This window comes from Myotis daubentonii, chromosome 15 (genome assembly GCF_963259705.1).
Source record: "Myotis daubentonii chromosome 15, mMyoDau2.1, whole genome shotgun sequence".
Taxonomy (NCBI): Eukaryota; Metazoa; Chordata; class Mammalia; order Chiroptera; family Vespertilionidae; genus Myotis; species Myotis daubentonii.
Genome location: NC_081854.1, coordinates 25,185,081 through 25,197,646, shown reverse-complemented (window position 1 = coordinate 25,197,646; position 12,566 = coordinate 25,185,081). Strand labels below are relative to the sequence as shown.

At 44.3% G+C, this 12,566-nt stretch overlaps 1 protein-coding gene across 15 annotated transcripts in view; it reads right to left on the bottom strand.

Moving 5' to 3' along the window:
- Window positions 1-12,293, bottom strand: part of ZNF382 (zinc finger protein 382) — a 50,713-nt gene extending 38,420 nt beyond the window's left edge. For 2 of the 15 annotated variants that reach the window (XM_059666900.1, XM_059666897.1), the window contains exons 1-4: window positions 11,810-12,293; window positions 8,932-9,004; window positions 6,093-6,177; window positions 1,758-1,853 (exon numbers count right to left, since the gene is read on the bottom strand). Coding sequence is in view for 14 of the 15 variants with exons in the window: in XM_059666897.1 (XP_059522880.1) it covers window positions 1,758-1,853; window positions 6,093-6,177; window positions 8,932-8,940 (190 nt within the window). In the remaining variant the exon portion in view is untranslated. The other 13 variants (XM_059666890.1, XM_059666894.1, XM_059666891.1 and 10 more) reach the window with 13 other exon arrangements.
- Window positions 12,294-12,566: the final 273 nt, after the last annotated feature.

The following is a 12,566-nucleotide window of genomic DNA, read 5'->3' as shown; positions in this document are numbered from 1 at the left end:
ATTAAAATGAATAGGCAAGCCCCAGACTAGAGGAATTTTTGCAATACCTATAACAAACAAAATACTTTTATCCAAACTACATAAAAAAATTCCTATTATTCAAGGTAAAAATATATCATCCAATAAGAAATGGGTAAAACATTTAAATAGGCACCTCTGAAGAAGATATTAAAAGCACTTGAAAAGGTTTTCAATATAAACTGACTGCAAAAATATACTTCTATATCTTTCAGAATGACCATAATGAAAATATTGATAACAATCAAAATTCTCATATATTGCTGGTAAAACTTTAAAATGGTGTAGTAACTTTTAAAAACTGACTGTTTCTTAAAAAAGTAAAATTTATACTGCCTTTTGAATGAACAATATCAACTGCTAGGTTTCTACTGAGAAGCATATACATGTCCATAAAAGTGCATTAGAGTATGTTCACAGTAATTTATTCACAATAGCCCCAAACTGGAACATTTCAAATGTCTATTATTAGGAGAGACATAAATAAACTGGTGAATTCATATAATTGAATACTATTCTACTATTAAAATAAACTACTTAGACATGCAAAAATGTGTATAAATCTCTCAGACATTAAGCAGAGTGAAAGAAAGTATACATGAAAAAGATCTAGAATAGACAAAACTAACTTATGCTGGTAGAAATCACAACTGTGATTGTCCTAGTGGGAGGGACTGACTTGGAAGAGGCTTGATGGAATATAATAGGCTAATGGAAGTGTCCTTTATTTTGACTGGGGCATGAGATACATGGCTTTTATTTCTGTCAGAACTCAAAGAGCTTAACACTTAAGATCTCTATGTACTTTATACCTACAAACATGGAGTGAATTCTTGGTAAGATAATAACAACTAATATCTGTATGCACTAAGGCAACAAAGAAAGCACTTACATGGGGAATGATATTCAAACTAAATTTAGACTATAGAGCTATGGAAGGCAATCATGTATAGGCTCTTCAAAGATCTCAAGCCTTAGGAAGATGGCTACTATCAAAAACACCAGAAAATAATAGGTGTTGGTGAAGATGTGGAGAAACTGGAACCCTTATACATTGCTGGTGGGAACGTTTAGTTGTGTAGCCACTATGGAAAACAGCATGGCAGTTCCTCAAAAAATTAAACAGAATTACTGTATAATCCAGCAACTCTATTCTGGTTTTATACCCAAGAGAACTGAAAACAGTGACTCAAATAGATACGTGTACACCCACTTTTGTAGCAGTATTATTCACAGAAGCCAAAAGGTGGAAGCCATCCAAGTGAGCACTGACAGATGAATGGATAAGCAAATTGTGGTATGTACATACAAAGGAATATTATTCAGCCTTCAAAAGGACATACATACTACAACATGGGTGAACCTTGAAGACATTATATTAAATTAAATAAGTCAGTCGCAAAAAAGGACACATACCATATGATTTCTGTTACATGAAGTACCTAAAGTAGTCAGATGCACAGAGATAGAAAGTAGAACGGTGGTTGCCAGAGCCAAAGGGGAGGGGGAAATGGGAATTACTGTTTAATGAGTACAGAGTTTCAGTTCTGCAAGATGAAAATATTTCTGGAGATAGATGGTAGTAATAATTGCATTAATGCCACTGAACTATATGCTTAAAAATAGTTCAGATGGTAAATTTTATGTATTTTACCACAATTAAAAAACATATATATCCCTAAAAACATTCAAAGATGTCAACTGCCTGAGTTCACTGGTCTTTATCTGTACAGACTCACCTAAATAACTCTGACTTGAAAAAATTCTCTCTGTTGTCCATAGTTCTTTTCCTTCTTCCAACTTGCGGATCATATCAGGTTTAGTCATGTGAAACCCTGATAATAAAAAAATGAGACATATTTCCAGGCTTTTTATTCTGTTCCATTAATCTATGTCTGTTTTTATGCCAGTACCATGCTGTTTTGATTACTGTATCTTTGTAGTATAGTTTGATATCAGTGAGCATAATTCCTGCCTTATGATCCAGCAATTCCACTTCTGGGAATATATCCAAAGAAATCTGAAACACTAATTCAAAAGAATATATATGCACCCCTATGTTTATAGCAGCATTATTTATAACTAGAGGTCCAGCACACAAAATTTGTCTACTCAGGGGGGTCCCTTAGCCTGGCCTGTGCCCTCTTGCAGTCTGGGAGCCCTCAGGATGTCTGACTGACGGCTTAGGCCTGCTCAAGAGCAGGCCTAAGCAGTCAGTCGAACATCCTTAGCATTGCTGTGGAGGCAGGAGAGGGTCTCGCCACCATCGCTGCACTCCCTAGCCGTGAGCCTAGCTTCTGGCTGAGTGGAGCTCCCCCTGTGGGAGTGCAATGACCACGAGGGGGCAACTCCTGCGTTGAGCATCTGCCCCCTCATGGTCAGTGTGTGTCAAAGCGATGGGTCATTCCGCCATTTGATCAATTTGCATATTAGCCTTTTATTATATAGGACTAGTGGCCTGGTGAACAAAATTTGTACATGGGGGGGGGGGGGTCCCTCAGCCCAGCCTGTACCCTCTTCAATCTGGGACTCCTTGAAGGATGTCTTACTGCCGGTTTACAGGGATTGGGCCTAAACCAGCAGTTAGACATCCCTCTCACAATCTGGGACTGCTGGCTCCTAACCGCTCACCTGCCTGCCTGCCTGATTGCCCCTAACCACTCTGCCTGCCGGCCTGCTTGCCCCCAACTGCCACCGCCGCAGGCCTGCTTGCCCCTAAATGCCCCCCCTCCGCCAGCCTGATCACCCCCAACAGCCCCCTGTGCCAGTGTGCTTGCCCCCAACTGTCCCCCCTGCTGGCCTGCTCACCCCCAACTGTCCCCCCAATGGCCTGCTCACTGAAAACTGCCCCCGCACAGTCCTGATCACCCCCAACTGACCCCTATTGACGGCCTGCTCACCCCCAACTGGCCCCCCTGCTGATCTGCTCACCCGCAACTGCCTCCCCCGCTGGCCTGATCACCCACAACTGCCCTCCCCTCTTGGCCTCTAACCGCCTCTACCTCGGCCCCGCCACCATGGCTTTGTCAAGAAGAACATCCGGAAGGTCTCCTGGAAGGTCTCCCAGTCTAATTAGCATATTACCTTTTTATTAGTATAGAGGCCTGGTGCACAGGTGGGGGCCTGCTGGTTTGCGCTGAAGGGTGTCCCGGATCAGGGTGGGGGTTCCCTTAGGGCGTGAGGTGGCCTGGGCGAGGGGCTTGTTGTGGTGGTTTGCAGGCCAGCCATACCCCCATGGGGTGAGGGTCCCCATTGGGGGGGCGTGGCCAGGCTGGGTAGAGGTGCTGAGGGTGGTTTTCAGGCTGGCCACAGCCCCTTCAGGTTGGGGGACCCACTGGGGTGCCTGGCCAGCCTAGGTGAGGGGCTGAGGGCTGTTTTCAGGCTGTCCATGCCCCCTGGCGACCCAGGCCCCCAGCCCCTCCTTGAGTGGAGGCCAGGGCCAGCTGGAAGCCTGGGTTGCCAGGCTTCTCCTTCAGCGGCAGCCAGGGCGGGCGGGAAGCTTGGCTTCCTCTGTCGCCAGGGGCAACCCAAGCCTCGTGCTCGCTCCAACTCCATGGCTGCTGCCATCTTTGTTGGGTTAATTTGCATACTCACCCTGATTGGCTGGTGGGCGTAGTAGAGTGATGACCAATTTGCATGTTTCTCTTTGATTAGTGTAGACTAGAGGCCCGGTGCACAAAAATTTGTGCACTCGGGGGGAGGGGGCAGGGTCCTTCAGCCCAGCCTGTGCCCTTTCGCAGTCTGCGACCCCTCGGGGGATAATGACCTGCTGTCTTAGGTCTGCTCCTGGGTGGCAGAGGGCAGGCCCAATCCCTAGGTGCAGCCCCTGGTTGGGCTCAGAGCAGGGCTGATTGGGGAGTTGGGGCGCCACCCTCTGTCATGCACAGAGCAGGGCAGATTGGGAGGTTGCGATGCCACCCTCAGTCACGCTCAGGGTAGGGCTGATTGGGGGGTTGGGGCACCGCCCCCTGTCACACTCAAGGCAGGGTCGATGGGGAGGTTGCGGCGCCACCCCCTGTCATGCACAGAGCAGGGCCAATCGGGGTTGGGGCGCTGCCCCCTGTCACTCACAGAGCAGGGCACATTAGGGGGGCTGGGGCTCTGTACCCTGTCACGCACAGAGCAGGGTCGATCAGGGGGTTGGGGAGCTCCCCCCTGTCACGCACAGAGCAAGGCCTATCAGGGGGTTGAGGAGCTCCCCCCTGTCACTCACAGAGTAGGGCCGATAGGGGAGTTGGGGCACTGCCCCCTGTCACACACAGAGCAGGGCAGACCAGGGGGTTGGGGCACCGCCACTGTCACACTCAGGGCAGGGCCGATGGGGAGGTTATGGCTCTACCCCGTCACACACAGAGCAGGGCCCGTGGTGGGGGGTGGGGAGGTGGGGCACCACACCCTGTCACACGCAGAGCTGCAGGGCAATCAGGGGGTTGGGGAGCTCCCCCGTATCAGGCACAGAGCAGGGCTGATCAGGGGTTTGGGGTGCCTTCCCCTGTCACGAACAGAGCAGGGCGAATAGGGAGGTTGTGGCCCCGCCCCCTGTCACACTCAGAGCTGCAGGGCGATCAGGGGGTTTGGGAGCTGCCCCCTGTCATGCTGATCCCGGTGCTGGGAGGCCTCGCGGCTCTGCTGATCCCGGTGCTGGGAGGCATATTACCCTTTTACTATATAGGATAGAGGCCTGGTGCACAGGTGTGGGGCGGCTGGTTTGCCCTGAAGGGTGTCCTGGATCAGGGTGGGGGTCCCTACTGGGGTGCCTGGCCAGCCTGGATGAGGGGCTGAGGGCTGTTTTCAGGCTGGCGGGTGACGGAAGCTCCCAAGTGCTCCTTTTTTTCTTTTTTCTTTTTTTTTATTCAGGCCAGCTTTAGTTCTGAGGCTTGGCTCCAGATCTTAGGCCTTGGCTGCTGAAAGCAGGTATCTGGTTTGTTTGGGTTCTATAATCGAAACACTGTTTCAACTCCAGCTCTGAGATCCCAGCTGGCTGAAAGCAGGTTTCTGGGGTTTTGTTTAGCTTCTATATTTGTAACAATGTTTCAAACTGCAAGCTCAGAGGCCGGCAGCGGCAGGCGGGGAATGTTGGAGTCCTCTGTCACTGAAGCAAGCAAGCCTCATGTTCGCTTCAAGGTGCCTGGCTGCCGGCTGCCATCTTGGCTGGCAGTTAATTTGCATATCGCCCTGATTAGCCAATGGGAAGGGTAGCAGAGGTATGGCTAATTACCATGTTTCTCTTTTATTAGATAGGATAGTCAAGATCTGAAAGCAGCCCAAGTGTTCATCAGTAGATGAGTGGATAAAAAAGCTGTGGTATATCTACACAATGGAATACTACTCAGCTGTAAAAAAAAAAAAAAAAAGGAAATCTTATCTTTTTGCAACAGCATAGATGGACCTGGAGAATATAATACTAGTGAAATAAGCCAGTCAGAGAAAGACTAGTACCATATGATTTCACTTATATATGGACTCTAACAAACAAAATAAACTAATAAAATAGAAATAGACTCACAGATATGGAGAACACACTGACAACTGTTAGATGGAAAGGGGCTTGGGGCTGGGTGAAAAAGGTGAAGGGATTAAGCAAAGAAAAACACTCAAAAACACAGATAACAGTATGGTGATTACAAGAGGGAAAGTGGGATGGGAAGAGGTGGAAGAAGGTAAAGGGGAGATTAAATGGTGATGGAAGGAAACTTAACTTGGGATGGTGAACAACAATATAAGATGCAGATGATGTACTATAGAATTGTATACCTAAAACCTATATAATTGTATTAACCAATGTCACCCCAATAAATTCAATAAATTTTTCAAAAATGAGACTTAACCTAATCTCCTTGGGCTTCAAAATAATTAAAGGAAGAGAAAGATATATCTTCAAGGCAGCAGACAAGGTATACATTAACATCTTACCAAAGTTAACACCTTGCACTAAGCAAGTGAGAACATACCAGACTTTCTGCTAACACAAAGGGATTCACCAACTATGTTCCCTGAAATTCAAATTCCATTAAGTTTCAGAAACTCTTGAAAGGAGATGCATGACACTGAAAGATTCAAGGAGTTCTCCTTACCCACAGAGATAAGGTGGTAATAGTTTTCCAACATGACATCCCTGTAGAGAGCCTTCTGATCAGTGTCCAGTTGCTGCCACTCCTCCTGGGTGAAGTCCACAGTCACATCCTTGAATGACACTGATCCCTGTAAGGGCATACTCTAGTTCATCCTAAAGTGATTGCAACTAGTGAAAACTAGATATTGGAGATCTACCTTTGACCATGTTTAGTGGTCAGACTAGTTTTCTTATTTTGTTTTATACTGCATAACATTTTCTCTGAAAATACATTCACCTGTATTTACTTATTATCTCATGATAAAAATATATGAGAACATACTATTTGCTTTGAATGTGATTGGTTGCCTGGTGGACCAAAATGAATAAAACTCTGACTGCAATAATGAGAAGTTGCAGGGTAAGAGAGAGGCATTGCATTATACACTCAATAGATATTACATATGCAATGATAGGAATGTGAACAAGGGAAAGTGCTACAAAGTGAAGGAAAATTTCATTATGTATTCCAAAGCTTCATTGAGGACATAAAATTTTTAAGTTCACAATGCATTTGTTTTGTAGGAATATAGGGCATCCGCTTTTAAAATTCATGGGTATAAAATAAACAGTAAATTCAGGAAACATAAAAGACAGTTTTTAAGAAAGAGTCTTTGAGCTCTAAGAAGGAAAAAGTACATGGAGATAGGCAGTGTGTATATTTATGAAATAATATTAGGTATTTTTCCAATAGAGCAGTAGTCTTAAAAATGTACTGAGAACATTCACAACAGATGAGTATTTATCAATTACCAGTAGGCTTTAATGGCAAATCCACATTGTTAATGACTAGAGCTCTTGAATGAAAACTGTAGTATTTTCCTTCCTTTCAATACACTGTCTTGTACATTCCATTATAATTAAAACTTCACTTTGGGCCTACTACTTTATGGAGTATAAAGAAAATGAAGAAACATTAAGTCAACACATATGTAATAACTTTTGTACTTTAGAGGCAATAATCTTGAAGACTAGAGATGGCTTGAGATGTGTTAGGTGAGAAAAACAATAAGGTACCATTGTTAGAGATGTCTCCGAGATTAAGGTGTTATTAGTGGTCTAGACATGGGACTACTGATTGGTATGATGAGTTACAACAGAATTGGTCATAAATGGGTTGTAGAATGGAAAAAATAGGCATAGCTCTTCAGTTACCTGCATAAGCAAATGGGTAGCTGCTGGGACTAAAAAATGGAAATGGGAAACAGAAGAAAGTATAAGCTGGTAATGAGGTCAGCCTTGAAAATGTACTTGAAGTGACTATAGAACATACAGGTGGTGATAGCTGTTGGAGGTTGGATATATGGTTCTGACACTCTATCAGTGGTCGGCAAACTGCAGCTCGCGAGCCACATGCGGTTCTTTGGCCCCTTGAGTGTGGCTTTTCCACAAAATACCACGTGCGGGCGCGTGTGTACAGTGCAATTGAAACTTCGTGGCCCATGTGCAGAAGTCGGTATTTTGTGGAAGAGCCACACTCAAGGGGCCAAAGAGCCGCATGTGGCTCGTGAGCCACAGTTTGCTGACCACTGCCTAGATCAGTGGTTCTCAACCTTGGCTGCACATTAGAATCACCTGGGAATCTTTTTAAAATCCTGATTTCTGGGCCTCATCCTCTGGAAATTCTGTTTCTTTGTTACTAATGTTGTGGCCCCCACCCCATAACGAAGAAACAGAACTTGCAAAGGATGAGGCCCAGAAATCAGGATTTTAAAAAGATTCCCAGGTGATTCTAATGTGCAGCCAAGGTTGAGAACCACTGCTCTAGATAGAGGTCTAGGATAGAGAGAGGTATTTGAGAGAGAGGTATTTGAGAATCATTAGAATCAGGTCAGTATAACCTTTACAGTGAATTTGATTGTGAATATAGAAAAAGAGACAGTGAAGAGAAGAGAACCAATTAGCATTTTTGGAAAACCAATATTTTAAAGACTGGATGATGAAGATAAATCTTCTGAAAGAACAATATGAACACAGGACGTTATATCACCTTTGATTCAAAAGTAGAATATTTTAAGAGTGGGCTAGCATTGGCATTTCCTTCTCTTGTACCCACATATAAAAATTAGAAGAAATAAAAACTATAATAAATCTATAACAGCACTGACATACTAGAAATGTTTTCACTGGCAGGCCACAGTTTGTAGAAATTGCTGGCAGACATGGAGAAAATAGGGGATCAAAGAGGAGAAATGCAAAATCTCAGTTTTCTGATAAGCTTGCAAATAAATCTATATCCTGAAAACCTCACAAAACAGGACATCTTACCACAAACTCATAATGCTATCCATAACTGCAAAACCTAGGTCAGTGGGTATGATCAAGGTTTTTCCATGTCTGCACCTTTACTCCTCACAACTTAGATCTCAAATCCATGTCTGGACTAGATTCATTCAAGTAATATATCTCCATTTAGATCAAGATAATACATTTCTGTTTCAGCAGTAACTTTCGTGAGAAGACAGAAATAATGATGATATTCTCAATCTATATGTGAACATTGGCTCCAACTAGAAAGTGCACTTGGGGAAGGCTTACATTTATCTGGTTGGAATAAGAGAAACTGGGAACAGAGCTGTAACTAGGTTGAGGCAGGCAAGGTACCTATGGTGCAAAATTTAGGGATGCACAGCTCTGAGAGTACTCCTTAAATTTTGTACCTAGGCCACCCAATCTAGGCCCTACTGGAGGCTAGTTTCACGGATGCCAACCCTCATATCCGAGAAATTTAAGAATAGGGAAATAAATGTTCATATAATCTGAAAACAAGTTTTTCAGAAAGAGAGGAAACATCATCTCACCTGAGGCATAGCTGTGAGATTTGCAAGAGATGAACCTTCTCTTTTGAGCTCTTCTTTCGGAAAGGGAAGAGTCCTGAGAAGGCAGAGATGGGAAGATACAAGGAACCATATGAAACCATATTTGACTTAGATCTCTCAGAATAACTCAGTTAAATCTACATCTGTTTTCGCCGTTTCAGCACTTGTCCACTCTGTATCCCATATAAATCCAGGATATAAATTAACTGGGGCCCTGACCGGCTTGGCTCAGTGGATGGAGCATCGGCCTGCGGACCGAAGGGTCCCAGGTTCGATTCCGGTCAAGGGCATGTACCTGGGTTGCGGGCACATCCCCAGTAGGGGGTGTGCAGGAGGCAGCTGATCGATGTTTCTCTCTCATCCGATGTTTCTAACTCTCTATCCCTCTCTCTTCCTCTCTGTAAAAAATCAATAAAATATATTTTTATAAAAAAAAAAAAATAAATAAATAAATAAATTAACTGGGCAAATCCTGCTCCGTCACCAACATCAGAAACCTAATCTCTTGGTGGGGTAGAATAAATTCTGGGTATTTGTTGTGGCTTGGAGAGAGGGAACATTCCCTCTACAGATCTACTTTCATCTTCCATAGAGGATGGGTTTATTATATATTTCCAGTTATTTTTTTTTCATGGACTTTCTACCAATTTCTACTGCCACCAGTAGTGCATAAGAATACCTCCTCATACCTTGATGAATGCAGCTAGCTGACAATAATTTTTCAATCTCTACTATCAATATTATAATTCTAATTTACACATTCCTTATGAGTGAGAATAAGCTCCTTTTAATAACTTTAAAGAAGACCCTAGCTGGGTAGCTTAGTTGGTTAGAGTGTTGTCCTGATACACCAAGGTTGAGGTTCAATTCCCGGTCAGGGCTCATAAAAGAATCAACCAAAATAAGTAGAACAACAAATCAATGTTTCTCTCTCTCTCTCTCTCTCTCCCTCCCTCCCCATCCCCCTCTCTTTAAAATCAATAAATAAAAATTTAGCGGGGGTTAGGGGATAACATGGGGATAAGGACACATATGTAATATCTTTATCAATAAAAATATATTAAAAAATAAATAAAAATTTTAAAAAATAAGTTTAAAGAAGCTTTTATTTCCTTTATGTGATGGCATCTTCTTATAATATGCCTTTCCCCCCCCCCCCATGGGTTTTTACTTCCTAATTTGTTGATATTATATTTTTAAATTTAGTAAATTAATGCTTTACCTACTTAAAGTTGCAAATAAATTTTCTTAGTTATTCATATGACTATTAAAGTGTTTTTGCTTTGTGAAGATTTTATCCAGTGTTTTATTGTTTAGCAATACTACATAACATATAATCCATATTCTCTCAATTTATGTGAAATGCCATCTCTATCACATATTCCATATCCCTATCTGCTTGAGAATATCTGGACTTTCTATTTTCTACTTCATCTCTTTATTGATTCATCTGTTTCACACTATGTAATAAGCACAGTTATCACTAATAAATATTAATTATTAATTTCCTAACAGCTAATTTAAATATTAATAGTAAGCAACACTTTTTAGTAGTATAGGTATGGAAATAGAAATGTACCACCCTGACGGGTTTGGCTGAGTGGATGGAGCGTCGGCCTGCGAACTCAGGGGTCCCAGGTTCGATTCCGGTCAAGGGCATGTACCTTGGTTGCGGGCACATCCCCAGTACAGGGTATGCAGGGGGCAGCTGATCTATGGTTCTCTTTCATCGATGTTTCTAAGTCTCTATCCCTCTCCCTTCCTCTCTGTAAAAAATCAATAAAATATATTTTTAAAAAAGAAAAGAAAAAGAAAAGAAATGTACCTTTCTATTCTATAGGCTTCTACACAGAAAGGATAGTATTTTGCTAAATAAGGTCAGAAGTATAGATTGATACAGTGAATATTTTAATTCACAAAATAACTATTTTAATTACTAAAACAAGATGGGCCTTGTGATTAAAAGTGTACCAAATACTCTTTATTATTTTAGAATGCCCAAAGAAGCTATTAACCTTGTCATCACTTTCATCCAGAAGCAGGAAATCTCAGAGATATATGTGTTGAAAGCACTAATTATGGGACACTATTCATTTTAACACATTACTTTTAGTTCATATGGTGTTTCCCTGCAATGAATCTTACCATCTAGGAATTACAAAACTGTTACCTCTTCCTTTCCGATATTTATATCTCTATTTTATTTGCTAAATAGCTATTGAGTTACAATTTTGGAGGCAGATTTAATGAACGCTACTCAGGTAATCACATCTTACATACCCAACTAGACAGGGGTCATGCAGAGTTTCTCCATCACAAAAAATAACAGTGGTTTACAAACACATGCATAGTTTACAGTCAATCAAACTTACCTCAGCAAACCAGCATCCCATAGCCCCCATATATCACAACCTCGGGCAGCACATTCATTACATAATTCCAGGCAAAGTCTCAAAATCATATTGCAAATCACTTTCGCTTCTCCATCATCACCTACAGCCTCAAATACGACTCACACCTGATCTCGAAATAGACCAAGGCAGAAGAAACCCCAGGTAGCAACATTACACCGTCCACTTTTCACACACAATCCTCCCTAACTTCTCGCAAACTAGCACGCACCCAAAATGCAGCGATCTGGGGCAGGAGGCCGCCTCGTTCGGCACACACACACACACACACACACACACACAAACACACCTTCGGTGCGGCTTCTTCGCTGCCAGACGCTTCTTCAGAGTCGAACAGACACAACCCCCCCTTGCAGAGCTCGTTCCAGATCACAAGCGATTGTCACCCTCACGGTCACGCCCACGGACCACGCCCGAGGCCCCGCTCAGAGATCTGAGTGTCTAGTTACCGCGGGCCCAGTTCCAGCTCCCTTCTCTGAATAACCAGGACCGGCTTTGATCGCGGTTTCCTCCTTGGCCTCTCGGCTGGGCCCCGCTTCCCTAGTCTGACCTCCTGGCCCCGGGCTTCCCGGTCTCTCCTTCTCCAGGGCCCCTAAGACTCAAGCGTCTAGGACCCAAACACCTCACCCCGGCCCAGAGTCGGTCGTCTGCGCCTGCGCACTCCCGCGCGCGCCGGAGCTCCCAGGAGCCCGCAGGGCCTCGCGTCTGGAGCCCGAGATCCCAGCTCCTGCAGCGCAGGTCGGCTTGTGTCTCCGTCCGCGCTTTTCCGGCTTGGGCTACGTTTGTCACAGGCCCCTGGGGGAGCTAATGGACGTCGACTTCTTGTTCACTCCACGCCAGCCCTGCGGTCACCGTGATCTGCGTGGTGAGTGGAGGGGACACGGGTTCGGGGTTGCGGAAGGACGTAGGAGGCCCGGAGGTTTCCTGGTGCGGGTGCGGATGCGGGTGCGGGTGGAGGCGGAGGCGGAGGCAGAGGCAGAGGCAGAGGCAGAGGCAGCTGGCTCGGGCCCTTGTGAATCACCTGCTGAGGAAGGTGATGGGGCGGGCGGGGGTGCATGATTATATGGCTGCGTCAGCTTGGGATGTAATTATGAGAGTGCATGTCTGTGTGTGTGTAAGAGAGAGCGTGTGTGTTGTGTGTGCCTGTGCGTGACCGGGATGTCTGCGTGGTAGGTTCCAGAGACCGTGAGTGGGGTGGGGGTGGAC